This window comes from Leptinotarsa decemlineata, unplaced genomic scaffold (genome assembly GCF_025532065.1).
Source record: "Leptinotarsa decemlineata unplaced genomic scaffold, Ldec_3_MD MMD2_P_RNA_scaffold_12, whole genome shotgun sequence".
NCBI classification, from domain to species: Eukaryota; Metazoa; Arthropoda; class Insecta; order Coleoptera; family Chrysomelidae; genus Leptinotarsa; species Leptinotarsa decemlineata.
The window spans coordinates 3,549,339-3,566,432 of record NW_027412526.1 but is presented as its reverse complement, the minus strand read 5'-3'; the positions used below and the strand labels follow the sequence as shown (position 1 = coordinate 3,566,432).

The window sequence follows — 17,094 nt, the reverse complement described above, 5'->3', positions numbered from 1 at the left end:
TGGTCATCAATAACAATTGTCACTCAAATTGAAATGAAAATGATTTTAGATTAGTTTTTGGGAAGGATCGCACGTTAAAAGGTAAGACCTCGGTTATCCTCAGCTCACACAAGTTTGAAATTTTGACGTTTTCTGTAAGTGGGGAGCAAAAGCTGGTTAATTGAATAATTGAGTTCAAACAGATTTACATTCAGTTGTACGAATCAACTTTTTACCGTTCGATGTCACCATTTATTTATACACTAGCGTCCCCATCCATAAATGTTTTCCCCGTTGACGTACCTGGTATCTGTCAACTGTGGAGCTGTCAGGAATCTGACAGTTCGAGGTGAAGAAGTTGTGTGAAGTTGTTCTGATGAATGAAATTTGGGAGGCGAAAAGCACTTGAAATACTTCTAGAGCAAGTTTTTAAAATACTTAATAGTACCATAAGTGAAGTCCACTTGTAACGATATAAAATGCTTCAATTATGCTTGTTCATTGCTGAGAAAATGATTGTTTTACACACAGTGTCCTGATCCAAGGTTTTGGCAAACAAAAAATCTAACCAGTTTTTGTGATGTCTGCTGATAGTGCAGTAATCTGAATCATAGCTCTTTGAAATGCCTTGCACAAAGTGCAGGTCGGATTTCAATCTGTTTAATTGGAAAATTAAATGCGGGGAATGCGAAGACAAGTATTGCAATAAATGTTTGAGGAGAAAAGAAGGGTGAGTACAAGTTACATTCTTGAATATTCCACAACAAACAATAACACAACCTCGCCGCATAATATTACTGAAGCTGTTGATACATACATTTCCAATCAAGTTGAATGCTTTCCTCTCTTTAGAAATCCGATTCAGTGAAACCTTTTGAATTTAGTATATCTGTATAACTAAGGGTGACATTTATTGAATGGAAAGTCTTTTTATAAGATGAAACTACTCCCAAGGTAAAGGACACCATTTACCTTTAATACATTTTACATTACAGCTATTACAAGATATGAATTTTACGTGTTCTCACTATCAACACCTGTTGTTAGTCAGAACACGTAGTCATATATATACAGAAAGAACTTTGAAACCATTGAGTGATTTCTGTTTGTGAGGTTACAGTCAATTTTGAGGATGCCAGGGAGTAAGAAAGAAACTCTTTGGTATTGCGTCAAGCTTTAGGAAATGTTTATTTCCTTCTTCAGGACTTACTAAAAAATTGTGAACAAATTAAAAACTTAAAAACACAGTTACAATTTCGTAGACCAGATGAGACTACTTACTATTGTTTGAGAGAAGCTAGTTCCTTCATAGCACAGGTACGCATGGCCCATCATTTTAAAATTAAGTTCACATTGAATGGAATTATGCATTTGATCGATCCAGGTGTAATATGTACTGTTTGCAATAGTAATAAGACCGAAAAGTTATTTCATATCATCGTTGAATGCCCGATTTACACTGTTATGAAACAAAACAAACAATGGTTTCAAAATTTGGATGAACTTATTCATGCTTCAGGGAATATAACTATACCGATAGCCAAAGAAATCTCAGAATATATCTGGAACAAACGATTTATAACTTTTATGCGTCTCACTAAAAAACTAAACATGCCAAACAGCTGAAAATGTGAAAATATGTTCGCTACAAGACCTTGAAATTTGAACACTCACTTAATTTTTTGAACAGACTTCGTATGTATGTGTTTTCTGGGTTTGTTTCAATATTAATCTAAGTGTTTTATACAATAATACACTATTTCATGTTTTCAACTAAGTAGGAGTTTTAAAAAAATAATTGTTCAAACCTGACTTCAACAAAATTATTGAATTTCACTTATTAGTTATCCAATATAAAAAATCATGAAATAGCTTTGATCGATTGTTTTTGTTTTTTCTCATTATTTCTCTTTATATTTCATTCATAATTACATTTTACTTATTGTTGATAACATTTTTCCAACCTCAATTCATTTGTCCATCTCTAGTAACAATACATAGTTTGTTTTTTGAGAAAGAAAGTTTTTGGCTTTCTACTACTCCATCTTGATACAAAAAAAGATGTGGGAATCTTCCAAAGAAAGGAAGGAAGTAATCAATTTGAAAATAAGTAACTGTATACATGGGTGTGTAGACCATGCAAAGAAGTAACTTTCAGACACAAACTGAAAGAAAGTCCTCCTGAAACAGCTACTTTCATATAAACATTGAATTACACGAAAGAAAAAAAATCTTTCGAAACAAATACTTTTATATGAACACTGAATTATACAGAAGATACTTTTCTCTACTCATTTTGTATTCCAAACATTCGTTATGGAATAAATTCAGATATCATTCACAGAAGTTCTACTTTAAATGATTGGTAACAAATTGCACTTACATGGAACACTGTCATCCTCACTGGTATACATCGATGTTTCGTCGTAACACTTGCCTTAAGGCTCTTCAGTACCAAATTGGATAACAATTCATTCATGAATGACGTTTATTTTCAAATTGATTACTTCCTTTCTTTGGAAGATTCCCACATCTTTTTTTGTATCACGATGGAGTAGTAGAAATCCAAAAACTTTCTTTCCTAAAAATAATCACTGCTTAAAATGTAACCCCTTCAATTCACCTAGTTTGTCTTTCTCTACAAAATAGTTCTCTTATGCCTTCTATTACGTCTCCTACTTATTGAGTGGACTGTATAAATATGAGTTGATATTTTTACATACCTTTTTTTACCCATACATTTCATACAGCTAAAAGATAAATATTATTTATTCCCATATTTTTTCACACCACTTTTATTTTTCACCTACGACCAAGGCTACCTAAAAACTTTTTTTTGTAAGTAAAATTACACTTTTGGTCAGGTTTTATGTGGGTTATTTTGTAGGGTTCTCTATTGTGAAAAATGTCTAATCTTACTCAACCGTCCTCCGGATAAAACAAAATTAATGGAACTCAAATCCAAAGATCTACAAGACTATCTAAATAAACGAAATATATCTACACATGGTTTGGTCGGTAAGTATTATTTGAATTGATTTGAAATGGAGAATATCCACGATTTACTTCGAAAGTTTTTAAGGCAGCTGAAAGTTGCTATATTTTTAAATTACTCTGCTACCAAGTATTTACTATCAGAAATATGATAGAACTGACAAGTAAATCCATTATAACGTATTCAAAAAAACACTTCATTGCAAAAAGTCTACTTGGCAGTTAACAAAACGGTGACAAGTGTTTCGCTATACAATGGCATCTTCAGGCGTTACAATAGTATCTTCAGGCGTATTGTGACGCCTGAAGATGTCATTTTATAGCGAAACGTGTCGCGGTTCTGTGAACTGCCAAGTGGACATTTTGCATTGAAGTATTTTTTTTGAATAAGTTATATTTTCTATCAATTCAACTATTCTTACGTTTTTTGTGTGTATTTTTCAGAGAAACAAGAGCTGGTTGATTTGTTTTGTAATAAGCATATTCCAGATAAGCCAAAAAGAGGGGTTGAGAAGCTTACTGCCAATTTTGCTGGATCCGTACCAAATTTGAGACCTCTGAACGAACTGTGGGGTGAGTATTTTTCAACATAGTCTTCCTTCAACTTTACACACTTCTCCCAGCGAAGCTCCCATCTTTGTAACCTGTCCAAATAGTATTCGGAGTTTTTCTCTGGTAAATAATTGTTCACGAAGGTGATTGCCTCTTCATTTGACGAAAATCTCTGTTCTCCGAGCGCAATTTTTAGATGGAAGAACAAAAGAAAAGTCGCTTGGGGCTAGATATGGTGAGTAAGCTGGTTCCCTTTTTGCAGTCCAGTGTTTGGACTGTATTTTTATTTTTGGCGTATAATGGTGTATCTAAATTTCATCTACGGTAATTAATCAGCGCCCAAACTTTATTTATTCATAATCAGAATCATTAATTCATGACAAAAAATTTACATTGTATGGTGAAAACTACAGAATATGTTACTTATCGGACTAGTCAAAAAAGATGTTTGTATATAAATTAGATTGATTAAAATTGATGAAATATAGCCAATACAATATTTACTGTGGAATATAAAGTGGAAATAATGGGACACTATTCAGTGTTATAGATATATAAAAAAGAATATAATAAGAATCAATTATAACAATGGGGAATGTTCCTCCTGACGAAAATCAAGTATTTTTCATAAAAGACCTCTAAAACAACGCATTTTAAACTTATCATTTCAACCTTTTTCTTTAAAAAATTATTCAAATACTTAAAAAAGAGGAATGAAATAATGCATTCAACATTTAAAGGGATACATTTCTATTTCACCATTTGGCAACATCGGTTATAGCTGATAAAGGACAATGAATCTGTTACCTGTATGAGACAAACAAAGATGACATATTTCAGAGGCGTGCTGTTCTGTTTACTTATGTTCCGAGTTCCGAGACATTCTGTGACATATGACATTTTGTGCACCTAACCTATCTTCCTCTATATAAATAAATAACAAAACAGCTGTTGTTTATGTGGCATGTGGAGGTGGTATTGAACTATAATTTATATTTTGCCTCAATTGTTGATTTATAAAGATGATTTTCCTTTCTTAAAGTAGAATATCTAGGTACGCATAAATTATTTCAACTTGATATAGGCGCTGTTACCAATATGTGAATTAGAAACAAATCCCTTTAAAAATTAAAACCCAACATTCATTTAATATGAGAGTTGAATGCATTTGTTTTGTTCGTTTTCGATGAGCAAGAAATCGGTATAATAAAAAAAAAACGAACGAAAATTATGGACTTCCTGTAATTTCTCCCCACCGTACCTTATCTAAAACTCATCACGCCATAAATATCGACTGATAAAGAGAAGAATTTGAATTCACTGGCGAGGGACGAATATCATTGATATGGTTTTTATCAATTTCAATAGCGATCGCAGATTATTGCCGACGAATTTCGCAACTATCGATAAAATGTATCATTACGAGAGAGCGGAGGTCGAATTATAAAGATGAGAGATGTATTTGTGTTCCAGAGCGTTTTGTTTTTGTGTCCGCAGCGACAAAGAAGGTACAGATTTATTTTTGTGTGTGTTTTTGAGCGTTTGTTGAGTTTTTGGTTTCTGCCCCACGTCTGGAAATACAAAATGTTGAATTTTTTATTATTTTTTTCAAGGACAAAACACAAGTATTACAGAAACATCCTTGAGACGCTCTAAGAGCGGTGCCTGTGCGAAAGTAGTGATTCACATTGGATGTGAATCGCTGGAGATTAAATCCATTTGGAAAGTTTATTCCACATAAACGCCGTTCTTCAAATGAAAGAGTTCCTAAACAGTTAAGTTCGAGGTGTACTGAGTTGAACCTCAAAACGATGAACAGCCACAGTCCGTCGCGTATTTCTGAAAAAATAATAATATAATAATAATAATAATCTTTATTGGTTTCAAAGACCTAGAAGGCATAAAACAAGTCAAAAGAACAACAACAAGAACAGATTAGACAAACAATATATGTACTTTAAAATGATATAAGGAGCAAAGAGAGTTCACTAGGAAGAAAATAACTCGTTCATTGTATAATACGAGTTATCCAGTTAGTATGTTTTCAGCGTTTTTCTGAATCTGAAGTAAGATACCTCCTGATCGGTTTTTGTCAATAGGTGGTTGTAAACCCTAATTCCATTGGAAATAGGGCCATACAGGCATATATTTAACTGATTTTGGGGTGTGTAAAGATGATGATTGAATCTTGTTGCGTAATTGTGGATGTCATTATGACAAGGAATATTGTTTCTTGTGTTAGTGATGGATATGTAGATATTGTAAAGTTCTGATCAACAGCTTTAGCTGCCAACAAAAAAAATTAACAAAACCTCAAAACCATTTAATATGATGAATTCTCTACCTTCTGTCTTCAACGTAAAAATGTACCTGTAAGAGTTTTGGTGATCAAACGATTATTGATTCAAGAAATAAGGAATCTTCAAATCGCTATGCAGTCTGTTGAAAAAATCTGACAAAATATATTTTTTCCGTTACAAACGACAACGAAACCTATGCGAGCTAAGTATCAACGAGGTCTCACCATTTAGTGTGCGATTTCTACAATGAAAATCATTTCCAGAGAAATGTATGTGGTTCTGGCTTGTCTAGTTTTGAATTTTCAAAGAAGCCACTTAACTTGTGAAGTATTACTCCGGAAAAAATCCATATCTTAGATGGGACTCTACTGAAGCAGACAAACTCAACTCTCTCGAAATAATTTGTGTTGCTAAAACATCCAGATGTGTATCAAACGAGAGATAATCATCAACGTATAAGCCAACTATAAAATTCATGCAAAATTGAATTTATAACTGTCCATTACGGACGTAATATAAAATGAACTCTTTTCTGGTCCAGTTAAAAACGAACTCTTTTGCAAAACTAAAATAGTTGGATACCTCACTACATTTCTCTAATTTTTTATTCAATTTAAGTGGCATCAACTGCTAAAGTAATCAACTGCAGATTTATATTATATTGATAAATGTATTTATGTTATCGTCATCATATTAACATACTACTGAGAATTTTTTACAAGCTAAGATGGGAAAATCTTGTGGTATGGCTGGTTCGAATTGGTTTTTGACAATAGTGAGAGTAGATGTGTATAGTTAGCACTCGTCATTGACGAAATGATTAAATCAACCGTTTTCTTTAAAAAATTATTTAAATACTTCAAAAAGAGGAATGAAATAATGCATTCAACATTTAAAGGGATTCGATTCTATTTCACCATTTGGCAACATCGGTTATAGCTAATAAAGGACAATGAATCTGTTACCTGTATGAGACAAACAAAGATGACACATTTCATAGGCGTGCTGTTCTGTTTACTTATGTTCCGGGTTCCGAAACATTCTGTGACATATGACATTTTGTGCACCTAACCTATCTTCCTCTATATAAATAAATAACAAAACAACTGTTGTTTATGTGGCTTGTGGAGGTGGTATTGAACTTTGATTTATATTTCGCCTTAATTGTTGATTCATAAAGATAATTTTCCTTTTTTTAAGTAGAAATTTCAACTTGCGCTGTTGCCAATATGTGAATTAGAAACAAATCCCTTCAAAAATTAAAACCCAACATTCGAAACATCAATTTGAATACTTTTGAAGTGCATTTGAAAAACTCAACTTTATTTTGTTCAAACTTGCATTTGCTGTAATAATCCAAATTGAGGAACATTCCCCATTGGCCTCAGTTTCGACGGATACCTTTTCATCGGCACATTTTTTTCCAGCGAATCTTTTGAGGTCAGAGAACTGAAAAAGTCATAGGGATTTAATACTAGTAACGCCATCTGTGTGTTAGCCTACGAACTTTTCAGCCCAACTAATACATAATTGAACCTTATTACAAAAACATCAACAACTTGCGGCTGTTAACTTGTCAGCTGGAAGTAAACAAGTCTAAACCTTTTTTTTTAATTCAGAGTCCGTCATCAGCAGCGACAGTGCCCAGCAAAGAGAGAACAGATCTCCGCAACAGGAGCAATCTCATCAGTCGTCCAGGTCTCCCCGATGTTCAACCCCGCAATCTCAAAGCAGGGACAATTTTAGGTTCACGCCACCACAGCCCCAACCAACTACCTCTACGACGTATCACGAACCTCATGATTCCCCTGTCGTGGTGAGTATATGTGTTATAGCGAGAGAAATGCCGACAACTTTTTTCATTGCGTTTCAGGAGAATAGATCAAATGAGAGCCCCATCCTGCCACCCAAGTACCCGAAAATTGAAGATTTCGGCAGCGCGGAAGAACTACACAATCTTTCTTCCAAAGATTTGAAAATATTGTTGACGTTAAACAGAGTAGACTTTAAAGGTTGCATAGAAAAAAATGAACTGCTTGAGAGAGCTGAAAGGCTTTGGGAAGACAATAATGAACTGAGAAAAGGTGAGCATATTAGTTTTTTTTTTTTCAAGTAACCTAACCTGCAAACTTTACTTTTACAAGATTAAGTTCATTATTATTATAATTACAATTGACTTTGAATGTACATCAAGGATGTATATTTGAACAAATGAATGCAGGATTATAACGCCGAAAAAAAAATTATATCGCAGATTATGCTAAAACATTTCTTTAAAGTTCAAGTCTTACGCTATTATTCCCTCCAATGACGTAAAAAGCATGGCGGCCAACAATTTTGACAAATAGCAACCCTCTATAAGCTAACCCGGTCATATGGTTTCTTCTTCTTTTCCGTTAAATTGGCTACAGCAGTCAGGGTCACTAGACAAGGTTTCTTAAAGAGATGGGGAAACTGCTTACAAAATTTGTTACACAGGTCTTTAATCTGTTGTCGTTTTTGTTACAGAAATTCCAGAAAATTTACCTGTTCAAGACCTGTGTAAGTTGTGCATGGATGCTCCCCTAGATTGTGTATTATTAGAATGCGGCCATATCGCGACATGCACAGAGTGTGGTAAGAAGTTGGCAGAGTGTCCGATTTGTCGACAGTACGTAGTGCGAGTAGTCAGAATTTTCAAGGCTTGATATCTTTATCAGTTATATATTTATAATATTTATTATAAAAATGTGATGATTTTTTATACAGACGAATTGGTGATAGTGATTAGATAAAAAAAAAATAGTCAGTTGTGTACATTTATAACTGTTATACCAAGATTTTTATATATATTTTAAAGTGTTGCTCTTGAAATTTTCCACAGAAAAAAGTTCCCTCTAGTATGGCGAAATGAAATTGGAATCAAAACAAAAACAAATTTCAAATAGACATATATTTCAAGCGTAATTTTAATGTAGAAACTTCAAAAACTACTGTATACAAATAATAAAATGAAATTTAATTCGGATTATTGTATACTATTTCAAGTGTTTCGAGATCCATCTTCAGATCGACAAGAGAGAAGAGAAGAATTCAATTTGCTATAAAATTATTCCAAGTCACTTTGGAAAAACGACTATTTACCTCGTACTTTTCCAAATATAATTCAGATACTAATCATCAAATTCATGGCATTCCGCCAAAGGAGGATTTGTTAATACTGAATTGAAGACTTCTATGATCATTTGTTCTTTCGGAAAAAGTTCTCCCTCTGTGTCCAATATAAAGTTAGGAAGATACACAAGTCGACTTAATCTATCCGACACTGAAGGTGAGTGTGTAATGGTTTTAGGGATTTTTTCTCAACTATGGCTAAGTGTTTGTTTCTTCGAAAACAAGCGATATTTTTGGTAGATTCATCAAAGTAGATCTGTGTTCACTTACTGTTTCCATCATATCTTGGAGTTGTTCAAATATGGGTTATAGCTTAAGTCTGTAGACTGAGTTTCTGTACTTTCCAAAAAATTATAAAAAAAAACTGAAGCAAATGCATCCACCTGCTAGAAATGAGGGTAATTGTCATTGAATTGATCTATTCTGGTAAACCTATAAAAATATAGCTCATAAAAAAAACTTGGACTTGCATTTACTAATTGGGCGTGAAATGAAAGCCATTATGATCTTATTTATTGATATATTTAAGGAGTTATAGATGCAGTTTAGTAAAAAACTGAAGTTTAGTAAAAAACCTGAAATTTAGTAAAAACCTAAGGTTCAGTGACGATGTTAATGAAGTTTGGTGAAAAACCCGTAGTTTAGTAATAAACCCAAAGTTTATTAATGTTAATAATGAAGTTTGTTGAAAAAAACGGAAGTTCAGTTTTAAAAAACCTGAAGTTTAGTAAGCAATCGGAAGTTAAGTAAAAACCATGATGTTTAGTAAAAAACTGAAGTTAGGCAAAACCTAGAGACTTGGAAAAAATCTGAAGTTTAGTTAAAACTAGAAGTTTTGTGAAAAAACCATTATGCAGTAAGCGACCTGAAGTTGAGTATAAAAAGAGTTTTGTAAAAACCCTGAAGTTTACTTTCAAAAACCATAAGTTGAGTAAAAAACCTGATTTAGTAAAAACCCAATGGAGTTTGGTAAAATAACCTGAAGATTTGTAAAGAAACTCCTAAAGTAGTGAAGTTTTAAAAACCCTTAATTTAGTTTGAATAACCTGAAGTTTAGTTTAAAGAACCTGAATTTTAGCTAAACAAAACCTGAAGTTTAGTAAAAACCTAAAGTTTAGTAAAGATGGTAATGGAATTTGGTAAAAAAAACCTGAAGATTCATAAAGAACCTCCTAAAGTAGTGAAGTTTTTAAAAACCCTTAATTCAGTTCGAATAACCTGAAGTTTAGTTTGAAGAACATGAATTTCAGCTAAAAAAAAACTGAAGTTTAGTAAAAACCTGAAGTTTAGTAAGAACCTAAAGTTTAGTAGAGATGATAATGGAGTTTGGTAAAAAAACCTGAAGATTCGTAAAGAAACCCCTGAAGTAGTGAAGTTTTCAAAAACCCTTAGTTTAATCCGAATAACCTGAAGTTTAGTTAAAAGAACCTGATTTTTAGCTAAAAAAACTGAAGTTTAGTGAAAACCTGAAGTTTAGTAAAGAGCCTGAAACACAAGTTTTGGTTTTATACAATATTATAAGGCAACAGGGCTATTTGGTGTTGGATCAAAAATTCTTTATTCTTTAGCTTGATTTCACCCTGTATGATGTTTTCCATATCAACCCTTCAAAATCCCCCACTTGTCATTTCACATTTTTTCATCTGTCATATCATCCATCCCCGAAATATCTTCGCCATCAAATTCAACGTAATATGCAAAATGATAGAACAAACAAAGATACATTCGTAACTCTCATTCTCACCGAATCCACTACAAGCTTGCTGAAGTTGAGTCTGCCCCATTTGGAGCATCTTCATCCGGAGAATTCGAACGTCTGCCTCATCACCCCTAGCGAGTACAGCTACTTCCAAAAGCTTCGAGAGAAAAATGCGTCCAGAGGGGAGGGTTCTGATTTGACCGCAGGAACCAGTAAAGGAGACGAGATACAAATAGAAGAGGTTCAGGAAATTTATCTGAAGATTTCTTCCGATGTGGCTTTGTTTTCTAAAAGTAACTGCTCCTCGAATTCTTATATGTATGGTGAGTAAAGCTTAGCTTTTCAAATTATTAGTTATTTTGTTCCTCTTGATGGTACGAGTCAGAGAATGAGAATCAAATTAATCACAAAAAATGGTTCGTTGAATCTTCAACTTAGGAGACCTAAAAAACCAAAGAGGAATTCAATAATGATGCTTTTCCCTCAGAAAATTCTGAAGAAGATTTGTTAGAAGACAGATCGTCGACAATGGCAGACATATTTGAAGCAAGAAAAATCCACACTCTTCCATTGCTCTCAGCTCGAAGTATTGCCCATGCGAATAAGTTGCATGTGCATTCAAAGGACATATTTGTTTCGCTGCTCGACTCAAGTGTGAGTAATTCTTGTTAATTATTATTCGCCAGTAGCAAAAGTAAGATAATCTATGTGAATTGTATATTCCATTGAATTCAGAATACAAGTTTTGGTTCACATGCCCTCTTTAAGTTGATATTTGACAAGGGCAAAGCTTCCATGGCTGTGATATCTATCAATGATGTTCTTGTTCGTGGATTTATTTGTTGTCCTACTGCAATACAACCAATTTATCACAAGTATGGTATTTTTGACCAAGTGACTGAACGAATTCCTCTCAAGAGACTCCATTTCAATCTAGATTAAAGAATGTTCCTGTCTCATATTTTAAAGAAAATTAAACAATGGAATGATATATGAAAAACGATTGCTCCCTGAACTTTTCAAATATCAACAACTTTTCTTTACTGTGTCCTACGTGAAAAGATACTTAATAAACTTCATCTAAACAGAATACGAGGGAAACACAAATGTAGTATCGGTGTATTTCAAGGGTTGAAAACAAATAAGTTAGTGTTGAACGAGTCTAAAACTAAAGTGATAATTTTTGCAAACTATCTAACAGCAGAGGAATGATAAATCATTTGAGAGTACCACTTTTCAGTTATTGTGTGACACCAAGTTTTTGGGTGTTGACATTGATGAATGGCTGAACTGGTCACAAAATTTTGAGGAAATCTCTTCGTAGTTTGGAAAAGTGTCCTATGGACTGAGAATAATCAGTAAACATCTAGAAAAGAAGGCAGTTTTATCTCCCTATTTTGCAAATCTTCAATATGTCATGAGATACGGAATAAAGTAGATAAACAACATGGGTTCTAGCACAAATTCCCATAGATTTTCTTATGGCGCTAAATTTTTTGTAATTTTCATGACATTCGATCGGAACCTACAGATAAAAAAAAGTCTGTGTTTCCGTTAACCAGCTGTCGCCCCCATACGAACGACAGGTAGATTTTTTCTTTGAATTTCCCTCAGCTGCCGATGATCACTAAGACCACGTGACTGGTGCGCGACAAGGGGGCTCAGGGGTGAAGGCCCGAGGGTTGAGGCGGTGTTCCAAGGGGGCACGCGCTATTTGAATCTCCCCGATACTCCTTCCATCCTTCTCTGCATCGATTACGTCACACGTTTCTCTCTCCCACTCACTAAAGTCTCTCCGAAACACATCAACCTCGAGTTGGGTGTTCCACAAGGTTCATTATTATTATATTATAGGAGGTCGGTTGAAAGAAAATAAGGTAAATGTTGAAATTTCGCGGTCTACGTATATTCGATTACCAATTTTTCATTTTTTTTATGTTTGTAAACTCGTCTCGAAAGTTTCAGCTGTTTTGCCACAAAAACACATTTTTGCACTAATTAAGTAATACAGTTTACCGAAGAATTCCTGCACTATAAGTTCTTTAACCATATAGACATTTATCGTTGTTTTATAATACCCAATTTTATATTTTACTGCTTTGTTTTTAAGTGTGCTCGTTGACATAACTCAAATGTACTTATAAGATATAAATGTTTTTTTATAAAACCACTTTTTTCTTCGAATTGTAAGCATCTATTTTATGTAAATATTAATAGATGCCTGACATATGCTAATTTTATTAATATGTATGTATTGACTTGCATAAAACACTAATAATTTATCTATCTATCTATAAAGGGTTTTACAAAAACCACAAATGAACACAAATCACACAATAAAATCTATTAATTAGTTTTAACATGGATTTTCATCAAATATTCACCAGTTCTATTTCTACATTTTTGCACTTTTTCTGACAATCACTTCAATATTTCAGTCCAATTCTATGGCCGAGTATATCTGCAGAATATGTCACGGGGGAGAAAGTTTAGACGATCTTTTGACGCCCTGTCGATGTAGGGGTACAGTCGCTCTGGTTCACCTGAAATGTTTGGAAAGATGGTTGAAGGAATCAAATCACAGCAGCTGCGAATTATGTCAGCATCATTACAAAATTGTCAGAGAACCACAGTAAGTTAGTAGAGAATGTTCCTCAATTTGGGTTATCACAGCAAATGCAAGTTTGAACAAAATAAAGTTGAGTTTAATTCATGAGTTTTTCAAATTCACTTCGAAAAGTATTCAAATTGATGTTGGGTTTTGATTTTTAAAGGGATTTGTTTCTAATTCACATATTGGCAACAGCGCCTATATCAAGTTGAAATAATTTATACGTACCTAGATATTCTACTTTAAAAAAGGAAAAGTATCTTTACAAATCAACAATCAAGGCAAAATATAAATTATAGTTCAATACCACCTCCACAAGCCACATAAACAACAGTTTTTTTTTGTGGCATCAACTGCTAGGTTATTAGCCGCGGACTTGTTGTTTGTTTTTCAAATTTCATCTATTATATTTGCGGCTTTCAAAAATGCCATCATGTTACTCAATGTTCGTCTATCATCACATATAATTTCTTTCATTGCCCCAGTTATATTACGCTGTCTCCTGGTTTCATCATATTTTGGACATTCTACAAGCATATGTTGTACCGTTAGTACTGTTTGGCATGTAGTACATAGAGGTTGTTGTTCTCCTAGGAGCAAGTAAAGGTGTGTTATTTTTGTATGGCCGATTCGCAGACGCGTGAGAACAACTTGTTCTTTCCTGGTCAATTTCAGTGGTGAGATTCGCTTAAACACACTTGGTTTCGAGCATTTCAGTTTCATTCCAAAGAGTCTGCCAGTCAGATACTTCTTTGGTTTTATTAAAATTCTTCAGATCTTCTAAGTGGAGTGGTACATCTTCATATTCGTTAGAGTTAGCAATCATTCTAGCTGCCTTATCCACATCCTCGTTGTTCTTTATGCCACAATGACTAGGCACCCACATGAAGCTGACAGTTCTACCACTTTCCTTCATAATTTGTGTTCTGGCAAGAATGATCCTTACAAGGGGGGTCAAGAGTAAATTTATTTTGGAATGATCTTATGGAACTCAGTGAGTCGGTACAAATTAGGAAATGAGTTTCGTTTCGTGCGAATTCATAGAATAATAAAGACTGGTATATAGCGTATAAATCTGCTGTGTATACGCTGGTTGTAGAGTGCATCGATCAGCTATGGAGGTGTCCATCTACAAGGAATGCACAGCCCACCCTGTACTCGGTGGGGTGGGCTGTGAGCGAGCGTGAAAACTCTCGAATCTGGGATAATATGTTGTTTCCATCAAATTATCTATGTGAGCTCCCCAATTCAGTTTAGAGTTTAGAGTCAAATATCATCTGCAAAAATTTTATTTTGTTTTCAAACTGTATAGGTGTTCCATTCATGTTGAGGTTGGGATTATTATGAAGTTTTCACGTTTTTACGAGGAATTGGGCAGATTTGGATATGCAGTTGGTTACCTCGTTCACAGGCAGATGGAGCGACGACAAACCTGTTGTTTGTTGTAGTCTTCAGCTTAGTTCGAGGAATGATACTCTGACGGAATTCGATTTTCAATTATCGGAAATCATCGACTTTATGTTGATGATATACACTACCTTGCACTGACGAGTGGCCAAACAGCCCGAAACCGGTCTGCAAGTGTGTTCCAATAATTGAAAATCTATTGCGGCAGTTGTATTGCCAACAGCATATGCAGGAATAACTTCTGTGAAGAATCCTGCACTGACACCTGTCGGATATAATCCAACGCCCTTCGTGGTATTAGCCAGGGGAGTAGTTGTTTTCTGATAGGTGTCAGTCCATTAACCTACTGTGTAGGGTGTTGAGACTGGCCTGAACGAATTGTTCCTTTAGATGATATTATGAAGTTTTCGCTTTCTACAGAAGTGAATCGCCTTTGTTTTGCAGTTGTTTTGTTATTTATTTTTATAGAGGAAGATATGTTAGGTGCACGATAGGTCATATGTCACAGAATGTCTCGGAACTTGGATCATAAGTAAACAGAACAGCACGCCTCTAAAATATGTCATTGTCTCATACAGGTAACAGATTCATTGTCCTTTATTAGCTATAACCGATGTTGCCAAATGGTGAAATAGAAACGAATCCCTTTAAATGCTGAATGCATTATTTCATTCCTCTTTTTTAAGTATTTAAATATTTTTTTAAAGAAAAAGGTTGAAATGATAAGTTTAAAATGCATTGTTTTAGAGCTCTTTTATGAAAACTACTTGATTTTTGTCAGGAGGAACATTCCCCATTGTGTGAAATGATTTCGATAAAATCATGTTGAACGTAGCAGTTTTATTAAATTGTTTCAAAAGTTTTCTTTTGCATTTTTACTAAGAATACTTGCACAAACAATAATATTGTTATCGATATATCAAAAAGCCCTTATGGTAATTTTTGATTTGATCGAGCAATTTAGTGGCAATACTTATTTTTAATGTGTAATTTTTACCCATGAATTGAAGGAGAAATACAATAAGTGAAAAAAAATCCGAAAAATAATGAATAATTAGAGGTATAAACAACTTATTCCCAGGGCCGGATTTGGGAGAGGGCAGGCAGGGCTACCGCGTCGGAGCCTCCACAGGAGAGGGGCTCCACAAAGATGAAAATAAAATAATATTAATAAAATTAGTGAAAAAAATCCCCAAAATAATGAATAATTAGGGGCCTAGACTCCTTCGTTGTCCCAGGGCCTCCGGACTCCCAAATCGAGCCCTGTCCAGGCCTATCTCAGGTTATTTTTGGGACAAATTAAAAGCGAGTTCACATATTTTTTATTTTCCAGATACAAAAGCATCCCGTGGTCTGTTCTGGTATTTCTACGTCATCCAGGTCCACACTTGAGGGATATCATTTGGGACGTGGTAGGATTTTCGATTTATACTCCATGCGCCATAGCGTCAACTTATATCTTGATGATGATATGCGATACACTTGTAAAGTCGAATATGATTCGAAGTGGAACGTTGTCGTCTCATATCATTGCGTTTTCTGCCGTGTTTGGTGAGTAGAGGTACTTTGAACATGCCAATAACTAACATATTTATAAGTAACCTCTTTTCCAAGGCTATTTACCAAAATTAATCGTCTATCTAATCAAGTTTTGTAATTACCTGATGTTATATTAAAGAATAAAATTCGTAGTGTAAAAATTGTAGAACTATTATAATGGGCAAGAAAAAGTTCCTCATTTATAGAGATTTTTCCTGGACTCCTAATATGTATATTTCTCAAATTTTCAGGTATGGCCGCCATAGATTTCACCTACTCGTCCTGGCTATTAGTGACATTACAGAGACATATCGAAGCTTGGAGAGAGTGGCACGACAGCAAATGTACTTTGAAGGTAGTTCTCCCAAAGATAAAACTCAGGCCTCATCGGCTGAAGAAAGGACAACCTTAACAAATGGGAGACATAAAATTCAAAATAAAAATCTACGGAGTACAATATCGACTTTTTGAATGATCCTACTTTATTTTCGAAAAATGCAGTCGCCGTTCCACTAACATTATAGTTAAACTCGAACCATGCTCGATGTGGAATTGGTTAACTTCCTGTAAAGTCTTGCTGCGCCATCTATTGGACAATGAAGTCACTTTGTAATCAAGCTATTGATGCGCCATCTAAGTAGCAGTAGCCAAAGTAACACTGTCTCTAATTATTGAGAAGCCAGTGCTGCGCCATCTAACGGGTAATAGCTGAAGTCGAATAACATTTTGTGTTCAGACTTTTCAGTTGATGAATGAGCCTAAAAAAATCTTGCGTTATCTAATACACAATAGTTAGTAAACTAGTATTTCAGGAGTAGCTAAAACAAAACTCCAGCTTCGGGAAGAAAATGTCAATCTTA

At 34.3% G+C, this 17,094-nt stretch overlaps 2 protein-coding genes across 3 annotated transcripts; both read left to right on the top strand.

Annotated features, from left to right (window-relative positions):
• The first annotated feature begins 310 nt into the window (after window positions 1-310).
• On the top strand, window positions 311-8,832 carry LOC111504054 (E3 ubiquitin-protein ligase RNF34). Its single transcript, XM_023158536.2, has 6 exons — window positions 311-709; window positions 2,867-2,997; window positions 3,418-3,546; window positions 7,445-7,641; window positions 7,699-7,909; window positions 8,334-8,832. The coding sequence occupies exons 1-6, from the start codon at window positions 603-605 to the stop codon at window positions 8,510-8,512; spliced, it is 954 nt and encodes a 317-aa protein (XP_023014304.2). The 5' UTR covers window positions 311-602; the 3' UTR covers window positions 8,513-8,832.
• Window positions 8,833-10,242: 1,410 nt separating this feature from the next.
• Window positions 10,243-16,691, top strand: LOC111504055 (uncharacterized). Of its 2 annotated transcripts, none has more exons than XM_074171955.1 (5): window positions 10,243-11,000; window positions 11,165-11,331; window positions 13,116-13,309; window positions 16,029-16,256; window positions 16,486-16,691. In XM_074171955.1, exons 1-4 carry the CDS (start codon window positions 10,673-10,675, stop codon window positions 16,252-16,254), a joined length of 915 nt encoding a protein of 304 aa, XP_074028056.1. In that variant the 5' UTR covers window positions 10,243-10,672; the 3' UTR covers window positions 16,255-16,256; window positions 16,486-16,691. The 2 variants fall into 2 exon arrangements, with proteins under 2 accessions (XP_074028056.1, XP_074028050.1); XM_074171949.1 differs by having other exon boundaries at window positions 10,248-11,000; window positions 16,029-16,246.
• The last annotated feature ends 403 nt before the right edge of the window (window positions 16,692-17,094 follow it).